The sequence below is a fragment of the Brachycentrus maculatus genome, unplaced genomic scaffold (assembly GCF_059751285.1).
Source record: "Brachycentrus maculatus isolate JH-2025_06_01 unplaced genomic scaffold, ASM5975128v1 h1tg000152l, whole genome shotgun sequence".
Lineage (NCBI taxonomy): Eukaryota > Metazoa > Arthropoda > Insecta > Trichoptera > Brachycentridae > Brachycentrus > Brachycentrus maculatus.
Genome location: NW_028280905.1, coordinates 307,379 through 322,407, shown reverse-complemented (window position 1 = coordinate 322,407; position 15,029 = coordinate 307,379). Strand labels below are relative to the sequence as shown.

General features: G+C 33.3%; 2 protein-coding genes across 4 annotated transcripts in view; one reads left to right on the top strand and one right to left on the bottom strand.

The window, feature by feature from the left end:
- The window catches only part of LOC148308697 (papilin-like), a 51,096-nt gene extending 39,637 nt beyond the window's left edge, over positions 1-11,459 (top strand). The window contains exons 38-44 of one of the 2 annotated variants that reach the window (XM_088261286.1): positions 345-419; positions 3,156-3,236; positions 5,754-6,014; positions 6,301-6,381; positions 6,660-6,953; positions 9,934-10,027; positions 11,290-11,459. In XM_088261286.1, the coding sequence (XP_088117412.1) occupies positions 345-419; positions 3,156-3,236; positions 5,754-6,014; positions 6,301-6,381; positions 6,660-6,953; positions 9,934-10,027; positions 11,290-11,368 (965 nt within the window). In that variant the 3' untranslated portion in view covers positions 11,369-11,459. The remainder of the gene's footprint in view (positions 1-344; positions 420-3,155; positions 3,237-5,753; positions 6,015-6,300; positions 6,382-6,659; positions 6,954-9,933; positions 10,028-11,289) is intronic. The other variant, XM_088261287.1, reaches the window with a different exon arrangement.
- A 253-nt stretch (positions 11,460-11,712) lies between these two features.
- The window catches only part of LOC148308696 (uncharacterized), a 153,970-nt gene continuing 150,653 nt past the window's right edge, over positions 11,713-15,029 (bottom strand). For both annotated transcript variants that reach the window (XM_088261254.1, XM_088261253.1), the window contains exon 8: positions 11,713-14,483. In XM_088261254.1, the coding sequence (XP_088117380.1) occupies positions 14,320-14,483 (164 nt within the window). In that variant the 3' untranslated portion in view covers positions 11,713-14,319. The remainder of the gene's footprint in view (positions 14,484-15,029) is intronic.

Sequence of the window (15,029 nt, the reverse complement as noted above, 5' to 3'; positions counted from 1 at the left end):
TAAGAGTTTCTGCTTAATAAAAAGCTTCTTTACATCTCACCAATAGATGTCTCTAGTGAAGTTCTAGTGATTCAAGAACAAGGTTTCTAAATTGGTTCATATATATAGAACTTCCAAGAATTTGAGTAGTGTGGTTGTCAATAATGGGTAGAATTGGTGAATGTTACACGTGTGTAAAGTGATCACTTAAACCAGCCTATGACGGTCGTCAGCCCCGTAAATGCCCAGACTTCCATATTCTTCTTCATCTTTGATGGGACGTCAAAAAATAATAACTGTATTTCTAATGTATAATATCAATAATGATAATATCTATATTTTTCTCTTCTTTCTTAACTTTTTAGAAACAAATGATATTTACTCAAAGGAATGGGATGGCGAACTGACTGAAGATTCAAAATCTAATAAAGATGACAAAGGTAACCAATATGTTTCAAAATTCCAACAATTAATTAATACAGGGTGGCACAAAATGAATCGCCATATCGGAAGATGTTACAATTTTTGAAAAGTGAAATCGCACGTTATCATATTTGGCATTTGTGAACTGGCAGCTGCAGTATACAAAAAGATTGATAAAAAATATGTTTCAATACTGGCGGCAGCCACTTGACGGATATCACCTTTTTAACATTACAAAAAAAAAATAAAAAACCAAATAAAGATTTTAATCTCTCAAAATCAAGTTTTTTTTATTATTTAGTGATAAAGTTATTCAAAAATAAAATTGGATGATGAATTTTTCTTCACCCTGAATATGTTTGTGTACTACAGCTCTATCTTTACAGATACAAGTATTTATAGTTCACAAATCGCTCACTCCTTTCAAGAACGTCATAAATCAAAATACTTGATTTTTCAGGAGAACGATTTTAAAGATTAAAAATATAACACAATGTATTAAAAATAAATACTAAGCCACTAATTGAACTTTTTACTGTGTAACAGATCTTTTTAGGTAAAACCTGATGGTTTTTTCTCCATTTGAAAAATATATAGTTTATTTAAAAAAATAATTAAGCAATACCTTTTCTTCAAAATGCAAAAACAACACTTTCTGCCCTGGAGTGGGTAAATATTAAGTTAAAAATATGCCTCTTTTGCTGGGATATAGTACATTTTCTGGGCATTCCGAAAACATGCACAACTGAAAATTGACGAATTTTGATTTATGACGTTCTTGAAAGGAGTGAGCGAAATGTCAAATATGATTGACGTACAATGCCATTTGCAAAAAATATAACATCTTCCGGTGATTAATTTTGTGCCACATCAAGATTTTACTGACATCTCAACAGTCATGCAGAATTCTATTGAAATGGGAATATGGAAATCTGGGCTTTACGATTTGTCATCGGCTGGTTTAGACAGGCGTAGTTGGGTAGACGCTCAACTGCGAAACTGGCGTCGCGAATTCGATTCCCACCAAGTGCAAAATAAATTTTTGAAAGATTTATTTTCAATTGGCCTGGGTATTTGTCATGTATATTTCACATTTATCTTCCCTATCTTACCTGCAGACAAGCCTCTAATAGAGGCTTTGCGGGTTATTCCTTAAAAAAAATTAAAACAACTATCATTTTATTCACTGCGTAACATAATTTTTTTTAAGGCTAGTGTATAAAATAATTCGGGAAAGAATTTTATATATACTCACGAAGGTTTCTGCTAGTAAAAAACTTACTTATGTCAACTGTAGATGTCACAGATCTTTTCAATTGAAGCATATATACAATTTTCAGAAATGCGAGTAGTGAAAATCAGCGTGATCACTTAATATAGCCAATTGCTGGTTGTAAGCCCTGTAAATGACCAGACTTCCACATTCCCACCTCAATAGCCTTCTTTATCTATGTTTAGATATCTTTTAAAATCTTGTTACGAATAATTCAAAAGTGGATTATAAAATATATAAAAAAAAAAAAAAAATGGTTCAGAAGAGGTAGACTCAGAAAGAAAAAAAAAATCGGAAGAGTCACAGTTTAGCAATGAAAAGAAAGACGTAGGTAAAAATTTTAAACTCGACATTTAATCAATTTGATTTATTATAATATGTATGAAACTTTTCATGCATATATCGTAGTCACATAGGAGAAAGTGACCAAGTTTAGAAAAACGTGATCATTGACTATTTGATATCCTACTAGCTTAAGCTAGTAAATATTGCCCTAAAAAATCCCAAAGGATTTTAATCTTTGAAGTATAATATATTGACTTGTTAAAAATGACTAACTGCATTGATGTTTAATTTCTTGCCAAGCAAAAGTGACTTAAATGGCCCTCCTGAACATTTTAGGTTTTGCCAGTTGGTCACTTTCTCCTGTACGACTACGATATATAATATATATATATATATATATATATATATATATATATATATATATATATATATATATATATATATATATATTTATATATATAAGTAAACCCTTATCCGCACCCCAATGGTGCATAGGGCACTGTGTCATATAAACGCAGTGTTATCTTGATCGTTCACACATGAAGGAAGGGTGATCAGCCCTCCGCTCCCTCTATATATATATATATGTATATATATATATATATATATATATATATATATATATATATATATATATATATATATATATATATATATATATATATATATATATATATATATATATATATATATATATATATATACATGTGTGTCTAACTAACTAACTAACCATCACATCACACATCCGCAGGGAAAGGCAAAGAGGCTAGAATGCCATACCAATCTATCTTTGCTAGCAATCTTTGCCTTTTCCACAATCATGCATCTCTTCAAACATACCTACCGATTATTCTGACTCCTGACCTGACCACGCCCAAATATTTGAAATACTGAATCACGACAAGTTTTCTTCAGTCCTCTTCTGCTTCTATTTCCAACTACATTCGAGTCATAAATTTGTTTTACTGATCTTTCTTCACTCATTCGATTCACACACCTAAACCGTCTGAACAAACCTTTCTTTATTTTTTTGATGATGCTTTTCTTGTATTCTTTCATTATATCACAATGTTAATATCTACTAAGAGATCGCATTTTTACTGCATTCAGCTTACTTTCACCCTTCTTATGCCAACGATTTGCTTCACTTCTTTATATTATTTTCATCTATCTAAATGTTAACACATGTTTTTAGAATCAAAGGAGATGGCCTCTGAAGAAGATGATGAAAATTTGAAGAAGGATTTGGAATCCAGCAATGAAAAGGACAGCAAAGGTTAATAAATCTGATTCAAAACTTAACTGCACACTTTTGATATTGATTTTGTAAAAACAGTAATTTTGGATAGTTTATGTAGCATCACTTTTGTAAAAAATGGCGTACATACACTTAAAAGCCGCGTTTCACTGTGATATTAAATACAACATCATTTATTCTTGAACAAAACAAGAATAAAAGTTATGTCTAAGGCAAGGGTGGCCAACCCGGGCCCGCCGGGTGTCTACTTGCGGCCCGCGGAGCAAATCACACATTTTTTCCTTTAGTGAACACAAAACCACCAAATGAACATTCCTTCATGCGTAGTTCGTATCATATGGTATATATGGGAGTATTTCACTATCCTGACAATTTCAAAACCCATAATGGCGTCAAGTAGTAAAGACGTTGGACTAAAGAAGAGAAGAGTAACAGAAGAACTCAGAAATTTTTAAGACAGATAGACTATTTTTTCGTAGAATTTAAAACAAAACCAACATGCCCGATATGCAATGAATCTGTTTCTATCTTGAAAAAGTATAACATTAAACGGGATTACAAGGCTAAACATGCAAATAAGTTTGAAAAAAACTTATGAATATAAGAATATAATATAATATATATATATATATATATATATATATATATATATATATATATATATATATATATATATATATATATATATATATGTGTATATATATATGTATATATATGTATATATATATATATATATATATATATATATATATATATATATATATATATATATATATATATATATATATATATATATATATATATATATATATATATATATATATATATATATATATATATATATATATATATATATATATATATATATATATATATATATATATATATATATATATATATATATATATATATATATATTGAACTCTTCACATGCTTCCAAATCTATTGAATTGCCGTATAAAGGGGATCATAGACCATTGCATACTCGTATATACAAGTTCCAAAAATTAATGCAATATTAATGTTCAATAATGGGCAAAATGGTTTACGTTACACAAGTGTATAAAGTGATAACATCATATTGCCAGGTTGCACGCCCTGGGATGCTCAGACTTTTATCTATATAAAGACGATAGATGTTTCATCTCAAGGTGAGATACCTATTATTATTGATGTATCATCCAGAGGATGAATCATCCAGTGCCTGATAGAATAAATAATGATAAATTGTTAAAATAATTATTTTAAAGTACTAGCAAAACTATATAGAAAATATTTTGTAAAATAAAACTATAATTGTGTAAAAGCTACTTAAGTAATTAAAAGCTCTTCAAACTGCTTTCCCGGATATGATACAGAAGCATCTAGGCTTCCTGACAGACCTTTCTTGCAAATCAAATTTATTTTTTGAACTAAGTTGCAAATGTGAAATAAAATCGTATCCCAATTTTGCTGTGAATTTAAATGTATTAAATTCCAGTTTTCCCTTGACTGCGCTGCTTGTAGCTTTCCAACCAACGAGCTGCCTGCTGCTGACTTAACTTGATCAGTCCATGGTGTGGGAGATCTTTCTTTTCCTCTCTTCCCCAGCTACCGATCATAACCAATCGTTCTAGGCTATCCTAATTGATGCGCATGGGCGCCACAACTACCAATCTAAATAAATAAATATTTGTAAAACCATCACCAAGTTTGTAGAAGTGTCCTAGTGTAGGCAGAGAAAGGGATAAGTAGCAGTGGCGGTCCGTGACTTTTTGTAGAAGGGATGCTGGACATCAAATGTTTATACTGGTACTTACTACGCACTAGATATCAAATATGCATATCTAGACGCCATCTCCATAAATCAATAATTACAGATACAAAACATGATCAATTAATTTTTATTTATTTAAATTATAAAGTAAATCGCAGGTTGATAACATTCAATAACAATTTGACTTCAGTATTCAAGCTCAAAAGCAGCAAACTGTCAAAGCAAGCGCACTAAGAACAATCCAATAAAGTATGTGATTCTGTTCATTATACATATTGGTATTAAAGACGTTTCTTGTATATTGGATGCTGTCATTAATATTGTATACAGTTGATATGGATGTTGGCTTGCGGATCTCAGTGCGCATGCGCATGTGCGGAAAGAACGTAGGTTCTGGCATTGTGCATGCGGTTTACACATCGCTTCCAGACCAAGTATTGCTTGCGTACGTGTGCTTTACGCATTTCACAGTATTTGAGAATGTATGTGTATTTAGACTCGCCCGCGATCTTTGTATCGTGTCGTTTGTTGCGCGTACACTGAGACGGGACACACATAGCATGAATGGACGGACCGCGCTTGATAAGTAGTTAGTTAATTCAGTTAGTCTGCTAGATCCGATTCCAGTCCGACGCTGGCCGGTACACAGATGCCTCCGCAACCCCGACCAGCACAGCAGATAGACACAAAAAAGTGCCGAGGCATTTGCGGAAAATGTTCAGTCATTTTCCACTCACCCGGCATCTCGAGTAATGTCATCTTTCCATTTTATATTTTAGAATGGAATCGGAGCGACTCGGTAGGAGAGGTGGAGAAACTAACGCCGGTATCAGACGAAGACCCTTGCAAGTTACATCGAGAGCACTGTGCTTCCTTACGCTGCTTGTACGAAATGACAAAGTCAAAGGAAGACAACGGCTGTGAGAAGTGTGCATGCAACAATCCGTGCTCCGAGAAACAGTGTAAAGAGGGCAGTCACTGCGTAGTGGAGGAGTATTATTGGCTTTTCAAGAAATATTTCCGGTCAAATTGTGTACAAGGTAAACTAAGAATGATCTATTTTATCATACACAAACATTGAAAGCTTCCTAATGCATTCCTGGAAGCTCCACGCTTGCTGATAGCCCACTCTTGCGAAGCAATTTTTTTTATGAAAACACTTGTAAATTTTTTTTTTTGAGTTTATTAATGTAAACATGACTAGTTTACATAAGAACTACAGATATTTTCATCAACAGGTGGAGAGTTTGTATTTTAAAAATATTGTAAATAAACAATTTTGTTGTTATTAAAAATGTTGGTAAATTGGTGCGTATATTTCCCCAGATTCAGAAAAAAATCAGAAAATTGATTCCGGAGAACAACTGACTACAGAATCCAACGCCAGCAACAATGAAAGAGACAAAGGTAATATATTAAGACCTATAGACTACACACACACACACACACACACACACACGCACACATACACACATACCTGTATTAATATATTTAAAAAATTATTTTTATTTTATTTGTTAAAAAAAATTTATTAAATTATTATTATTTATTAATTAAACAATTCCATATTTATGTTATAATAACTATCAAAAAACATTCAGAGATTAAATAAAGGGTATGGGTATATAAAATTACAACAAATACAAAAGTAAATGCACAGAAATAATGTTGTTCATGATTTTTAGTTACGAGCCAGATTGAGACGGAAGCCCGGCCGGAAAAACTAAAGGAAGAGGAGTCTGAAGCCGACAAAAGCCTTGTTGAAGGGGAAGATCCTTGCAGAGTGCAGAAAGAGAGCTGCTCCGCCTTGCACTGTCCGTACGGAGTGACCCGCTCCTCCTCGGGCGACGGCTGCGTGGCGTGCGTGTGCGACCAGCCGTGCTCCGGCATGCTGTGCCCGGAAGGCAGCCGCTGCGTTGTGGAGGCACTTCCATCGCCGTCGGGGGGAGAGACCCTCTTCCGGGCACAGTGCAAAGAAAGTGAGCGAGTCTTTATTTATTCATTTATTTAACCTTACTACTACTACTACCATCACGCCGTTTCCCCGCAGGGGTAGGCAGAGAGGATGGAATGCCACACTTTTCTGTCCTGACATACACTCCTCGCCTCCTTCACATCCATACATCTAGTCATACATGCCCTCTGATTACGCAGATTTTTGACACCGCCAGATTTTAGGTTCTGATTGATCTGATCGTGCCAAGTCTTTTTCGGTCGTCCTCGTTCTGTTTTCCCTCTCACATTCGCTACATATATTTTCTTAGTCATTCTCTCGTTATCCATTCGCTCCACATGTCCATACCACCGTAAAGAACTCTTCTTAATCTTTTCAATTATTCCTCGTTCAGCCTTACATTCCTTTCTTACATCTTCATTTTTAATTCTGTCATACAATGATTTTCTACACATTCGTCTGAGGGAGCGCATTTCAACAGCGTTCACTCTGCTTTCATCCTTCCTTTGCCAGTTCCATGTTTCACTTCCATACATTAGTGTCGGTACCAGCACGCCGTTGCGTATTTAACCTTCATGTACAGAAAATAAATAAGTACATTGGCGGGCTTATTGCTAAAAAGCAAAATCTGCCAACCAACCAAAAATAGACTAGTGATATTGATCAAAACGTTTGATACCAAAATATAGCTGTTTGCAAACAGACGGTAGATAGTACTTGAACATTTAAAAAACATAAATTAAAAATTAATGATATTAAGGAAGGCAAAGGAAAAAGGGAGTTTAGGGAAGGAAGTAGAGGGAGAAACTAATAGAGGAGGTTTGATGGACAGTTAGGATTCTAATGATAAATAGCAATGTCTCAGACGTTTCTTAAAAGTTATTAGAGAAGGTGCATTTTTTACAAGGAGAGGTAATTCATTCTATAGTCTGGCCGCTTGAACAGAGAAGGAATTACTGAAGAATGTGTTATGGTGAGGAATGGAATGTGTTCTTTCTTGGGAAGAACGAAGTGATAGACCATGATCTGAAAGTATAAAGTGGCGTTAAAGATTGAAGATTTATACGCTGGTTGAAGGAAAGCCATTTTAGTTCTGTACGAAAAGGTGAAACATGGTCATATTTTTTTTAATTAAAAATAAAACGGAAGCTTTGATTTTGTAGACGATCCAGACGGTACTAATATTAGTAATTTCTAACCAACCAAATATTTCCATTGTAAAATCTAAAGATCCGCTATTTCCCGTGGATGACTATCATCCTCCTCTGCATATTATATATTGCATTCCACATAACTTGCCCAAACTGGAAGCAATCTCTCTTAATTAAAAAAAAGGTATTTTGATGCTATAAATCTCCATTTGACAAATATTGATTGGTCATTTCTTTATGATGTTAATATCGAACAATCAAAAGATAAACTTCATTTAATATTCTGCGAAACAATAAATTCTCATGTTCCAACCTTCACACCCTACAACACAAAGAGTATCCAACTTAGTTTACTAAAGACCTAATACAATTAATCAGTCGAAAGAAATTGTTATACAAAACATTCAAAGAAAGCTTAACAGCTACTCGGCTGTCCAAATTTAAAACACAGTAAGGGACATTTTTTTTGTAGTACGTTTTTTTTGCATTATGGACTAAGTAGACTCTACTTAGTCCAAAAATGCAAAAAAAAACATACTACAAAAAAAATGTCCCATACTGTGTTTTAAATTTGGACAGCCGTACTGAACTGTATACATATTATAATATTTTTGTGTATTTCTTAATATAAACGCACTGTTCTTTATTGTAATGATAAAGGAAACAATTGTTTTTATACCACTTGAGTTTTATTAAAGACTACTAGTTTCGGAAGACAAACTTCCATCGTCAGGTCTGAATAATAACTAAAATATAAAATATAAAATTTTTCTATAAATAAGGAGAGGGGAAAGTTAGAGGCAGGGGATTAGTCAAGGGGCGGAGTTTGAAAATGAAGGAAAAATGGAAAGCTAAGGTGAATAATTTTGAAACAATATATTATTTAATAAACTATTATTAGAATTAAGGTTTTTTTGGATTTCTAAATTTTCTAAATAATTCATAATTTGACCTTTATGTGGAACAAGGTGTAATAATTTTAACTTATGAGAGTGGAATGAGTGATTTGTATCTATTATGTGATTTGCAAATTCCGAAAAATAATTACTAACAAGACTGCTACGATGTTCTTTAATTCTAATCTTTAAATTTCTCACGTTTTGGCATATATAGTTTTTATCACAATCTCCATTTTGTTCTTTATTGTTTTTATATTTAATTGTAAAAGGTCTTTGTGCCGTATGAATAAATAAAAAATAAAATATATATTCTCCATTTCTTCGATATTCATGTCATTATTCACCGTGAATACGCTAATGAGGGTTAGATAGTGACTAGAAAGTTCTTTGTTGAAGTCAACATTGTGAAGTCAACAGTGTGAAGTCGTCGCAAATGTCTGGTTCTTGCACCATTTCTTCTTGATTGTGAAGGAATATTTGGCGAAAAAATAATCCCAACTTTACCGCAGGCCTGATTTGGCCTCCTGTAACTTCTTGTTCTCTAAAATGAAGAGACACCTCAAAGAAACCCATTATGGCAGCGTAGAGGCCATCCAGAATGCTGCGACCTTCATCTCGATAGACCTAACTTTAGAAGGGTTATCAAGGCTGCTTCCAATCATGGGAGAAACAGAGGAGACTACTGTGAAGGCCGTTTAAAAGTTTAGTCACTAACTTTGGTTACTAACTGTTATTATATTATTATTAACTTAAAAAGGCAAATTCTGTAAATAAGAGTAAATTAAGAATATTTTTAATATTATACAGTATTCTGTTTAATATTAAAAATTTTATACAGAATACTGTATAATATTTGTATAATATTGAAAGCCAGATGTAACTGCAAATACATAATCACAAAATTGATGACATCATTTTGAAAATGAATATATAAAACAAAATTATGATTTTCCAGTTTTCATCCATCCCAACTGCACGGACATCACAGGATTCGCCGATTGCAAATTAATTGTGAAAGCAAATTATTGCGCACATATCTATTACGCCATGTAAGTTACCACCAAGCTTTATCTTCTTCTTTGCGTCACTAGTCTCCAATTATAGGAGTTATTTTTTATATTATTATTTTTATTAATTAAAAATATTTGAACCCACTTAAAATGTTGTAAATAAATAAATAATAATAATAAAACCCTTATCCGCACCCCAATGGTGCATAGAGCACTGTGTCTTATAAATGCAGTGTTATCATGATCGTTTTACTTATGAAGGAAAGGTGATCAGCCCTCCGCTTCAGGTACCAGTCCATGGTAATATTGAATAAATATTACAGTGAAAAAATCACTTATATTTATTTTTTCCCCCCTTGGGAATCGAACCCGGGACCTCCAGAACGGTAGCCGAGCGTGCTGACCATTACACTACGGAGGCGGACAAGTTAACTGGTCAATAAATTAACTGGTCAAATTACAAGCTAAAGTAATAAAGTGAAAAGGATATTTTCTAGCGTTTCTCATTGAGTGCAATCACATTATAATCATAATCCAGGATTCGGGCCTCACATACAAATGAAAGAGTTTCTACTCAATACAAAGCTTCTTTCTTCTCACCATAGATGTCTCTAATGAAATTCTAGTGATTCAAGCATTATGTTTTAAGTTTCAAGAATTTGAGTAGTGTGGTTTTCAATCATGGGTAGAATTGGTGAAAGTCGTAAGCCCCGTAAATACTGTCATAGGATATATGCCATATCGCTCACTCCTTTCAAGAACGTCATAAATAAAAAATCGTCAATTTTCAGTTGTGCATGTTTTCGGAATGCCAAGAAAATGTACTATAGTAAATTTTCTGGGCATTATCTCTTTTGCTGGGATATATCCCAGCAAAAGAGGTTTATTTTTAACTTAATATTTACCCGCTACAGGGCAGAAAATGTTATTTTGCATTTTGAAGAAAAGGTATTGTTTAATTATTTTTTTAAATAAACCCAATATTTTTCAAATGGAGAAAAAACCTTAAGGTTTTACCTAAAAAGATCTGTTGCACAGTAAAAAGTTCAATAAGTGGCTTGATATTTATTTTTAATACATTGTGTTATATTTTTAAACTTTAAAAACGTTCTCCTGAAAAATCAAGTATTTTAATTTATGACGTTCTTGAAAGGAGTGAGCGATATGTCAAGAATATGAAAGTCTCGGCATTTGCCCAGACTTTCGTATTCTTCTTCATCTATGTTGAGATTTAAAAAATAATACCTTTTGACTCCTACCTTTGCCTCGTATGATTTTCACCCCCTAATATTATGTTGCAGGTTTTGCTGCCGCTCATGTTCACTTGCTGGCAAACTTCCTTCTTATGGAGATCATTTTGATGCCATGAAGCATTCCTGAGCTCTCAATATACTTTACCCGCTTATATGATGATTACATATTATATGATTAACATGTGGATAGATGCAAAATGTATAAGATGTTGATAGATACAATGTTTATAAGATGCCGATGGATACAAAATTTATAAGATGCCGATAGATACAAAATTTATAAGATGCCGATAGATACAAAATTTATAAGGTGTGGATAGATAAATAATGTATAAGAAGTGGATGGATACAATATGTGGATAGTTACGAAATGTATAAGATGGGGATAGATACAAATGCATAAGATATGTAGATAGATAAGTAATTCATTATACCTCATTATAAAAATAAATAAATAAATAAAACCACTCGTTTATTGGTGAGAATGGTGTTTTATTTAATTAAATATTCATTAGTATATTATCTCTGTAAAAATAAACTCAATATTTCAATAACTCAACTATTCAAATATTTCACATAGTGTTTCAAAATATAACATATCAAAGTTGTTAACATAAAATAATAGGAAAATGTTATTAAAAAAATGCACAAACGGGTTATCATTTCTTTTGCACACATAAAAATAAAGTATTGGATAAAAAAAAGGCAATTTCTTCTATCACAGAAAGCTTATTTTTTTAGGAATGTCTTCATTAATGCCATTCGCAAAGCAGTAATTTTATCTTAATTTATAATTTTTACAAAGCATTTTTATTAATTTATACATTATTATATTAATTTATACATTCGAAAAAAAAAAACATTAACTCTTTCCTGCCAAAATTAATAAAATCCTACAATTTATAATGATTATTTTGGATAATTTATAAAGCCCCATTTTCGTAAAATACTACTTCAATCGCGCTTTGCTGCGCAGTTATTTGATATATTGTTTATTTTTGGACAAAACAATAATAAAAGTTATCAACATCGATTAAGCAAGATTCGTCAATATCTAATTTAAACCCCGCCCACTCCTTTCAACCTATATAAACCCGACGTACTTTGACTAACATCCCTAGTGCATGTCAGACCTCGGCTCTCAATGCATGTTTATTCTGCAACCCCTAGTGCATGTTGGTCCTCGGGTCAACCAAAAATAGTGCTATGGTGGTGACGGGTAGTATTGTTTGCATGCTGTTGTAGTGATAGTCCTGACGAAGAGACGGGTACGTCTCAAAACTGGTAGACATAAAAATCTCGGTGAGTGGTTATATACTAATTTAGCGGCGAGCATCCGACTATGGATGGAGTACCCGGAACGCTGTACTGAGTAATGCTCCGATAACGAATAGTCTCATCGTAACGTGTTACGTTACAACGAAATGACTCTGCTTAGTTTCCACCTTAATATCACAGTAAAGCGCCCTTGAGTTAGTATTTTACGAGAATGACTCTATATAAAAATTTCATTTTTTAATATTAAAAAAATTCCCCGTATATATAAAAATTTGTTTAATTTAGAATCAATATATCCAGGAAAGGGTTAAGTATGTTTTATTAATCATTCTAGCTTCAATATTCAAACAGGTATGTATATTAATCATATATCACTTTTTTTTTTTACAAAAAATATCATGGCAAATTCTATAAAGAAAATAACAATATGTCATTATTATTATTATAAAGAATATATCGTACCCTTACTGAAGAACAGAAGTAACTGCTAATACATACACACAAAGTTGATGATATCTTCTTGAAAATGAATTTATACAAATATTGTATTTTAATGGATTAACCCACAAAGCTTTTAAAGGCTTATTTGCAGGAAAGATACTTAGGTCCATATATTCGGTCAAGTCGTGCCAAACTGCTAAGCCAAGGTTCACAAATCAAAGGTCACAAATCCTTTCCATGAAGCTACCATTGATAGAGCACCGTCTGTATAAATTGCTACACATAAATCCCATGATATTTTCAAGTATGATGATAAAGAATCAAAAATATCTTGACCTTGAAAAATATCTTGTTAGGTGAGCGTACACAACATCACTTTGCGCGGGTGCTGCCACCTAGCCATTATATTTGCAACTCAAATTACACAGTAAATGAGCCAACATTAAATTTTGGTTTTCGTAATTTCACGGAGCACTTGCAACAAGCTCGCGGAGCACCAGTGATCTGCGGAGCGCCGGTTGAGAGCTACTGCCCTATATTGTTCCCCCTGATAAAACGGAATCTATCTTAACACATTGCTGTCCGGCGCTTTGAACAATAGACTCTAGCCTATAGCGATTAGCGCAAAAATATATCGCTTTCTTAAAATTGACACAATTTCTAAACCAAATAATATTTTCGATTGAAATTTTCAAAGAAATCATATATGACATTTAATCATCAAAAATAAATTAAAATCATAATTTTTAATTAAGTATTCCGTATTTCACAATTTTAGAAGCATTGTAAACTCTAAAAAATAGTCTTCCACTCCGAGGTATCATTCCCTGTACAATGCTAATGTATTAAAATAATAAAATACCAAACAGTAAACAAAACAGTGCGAGCAGTATGAAAAATAGTCCAATACGTGAAATGACTCAAACTAAACTGGAGATTGAGATCGCATAAAAACTCTAGATTTTTGGCGATGCCTTTGCAAGCGGCACACTAGCCAATCCGGACAAATACTCAAATAAGACATGTCAAATATTGTCAACAGACTATCGCCTAGCATCCAGGTAGCAAATTACCCTTCAAGGCGTTTTATTCCACGCTGATAACAAACACGTATATTGCCGTTTCCCGCCGAAAACCGACAGTCGACAAAAACGGCATTTGCCGTATCCCTCAGTTGACCAACAGTCCGTGAAAAACGGCAAATGCCGTGTCCCGACAACAATGTGTTAACAATATAGGAGGGGTTTACTGTATGTTGAGATGTCAAATATCTACACTTACTTCTGTCTTAAAGCCAGGATACATTACATCAATAATTTGTGTGTTGAGGGTTTGGGGGGTCAGTTTGTGGGGTCCGGGTTACCGCTTCTTGGACGGCTGGGGCTTCTTGTTGAACTGGAAGGTGGCGCACTTGGGGATGTGGCGCTCGGCGGCCGCCTGGTTGAACTTGCGGCCGCAGTGCGGGCACGCCACGTAGTCCGACGTGTCCGACGGCGGCGGGGGAGGCAGGTCCGATAGCTTTCCTAAACACAGTGGGATTCAACGTGTCATTAATTTGCGGTCACACGAGGAGCAACAAAAATACAACTGCTCTGTAGTAACAGGTTAACTGTTTGTGCTTTATCACCCCTCTATCAAGGCGTGTGACATTGTTTTTTTAATTTTTATTTCTACTTAAACTACATAAACACATTTATAAATTTTAATTTTTTTTTTTTTTTACATAGGACCCACCTTGTGTGTCTTGTCGGTGGAGTTCTTTTAACATAGGTTTTTCTATATTGTTTTTATCTTTTTTAAGCATCCACACAAAGAAAAAAAGAATTTATATTAAAAAAAAAACAAAAAACTATTAAACTATTTTCATATAATTAAATCTTGATCATTTACCTATTCCTGTATTTCGTCTTTGTTCAATATATTTTTTTGACCTCTTACCTCCGTTGGCAACAAATTTAAAATATTCGGAAAGATATATTGAAGTGTTCTTTCTACTCTTATATGAAATTGATAAATCTTGGGACTATCAAATCTTTGTCGGGGATAAATCGTGTATCATGGTTGTGTAC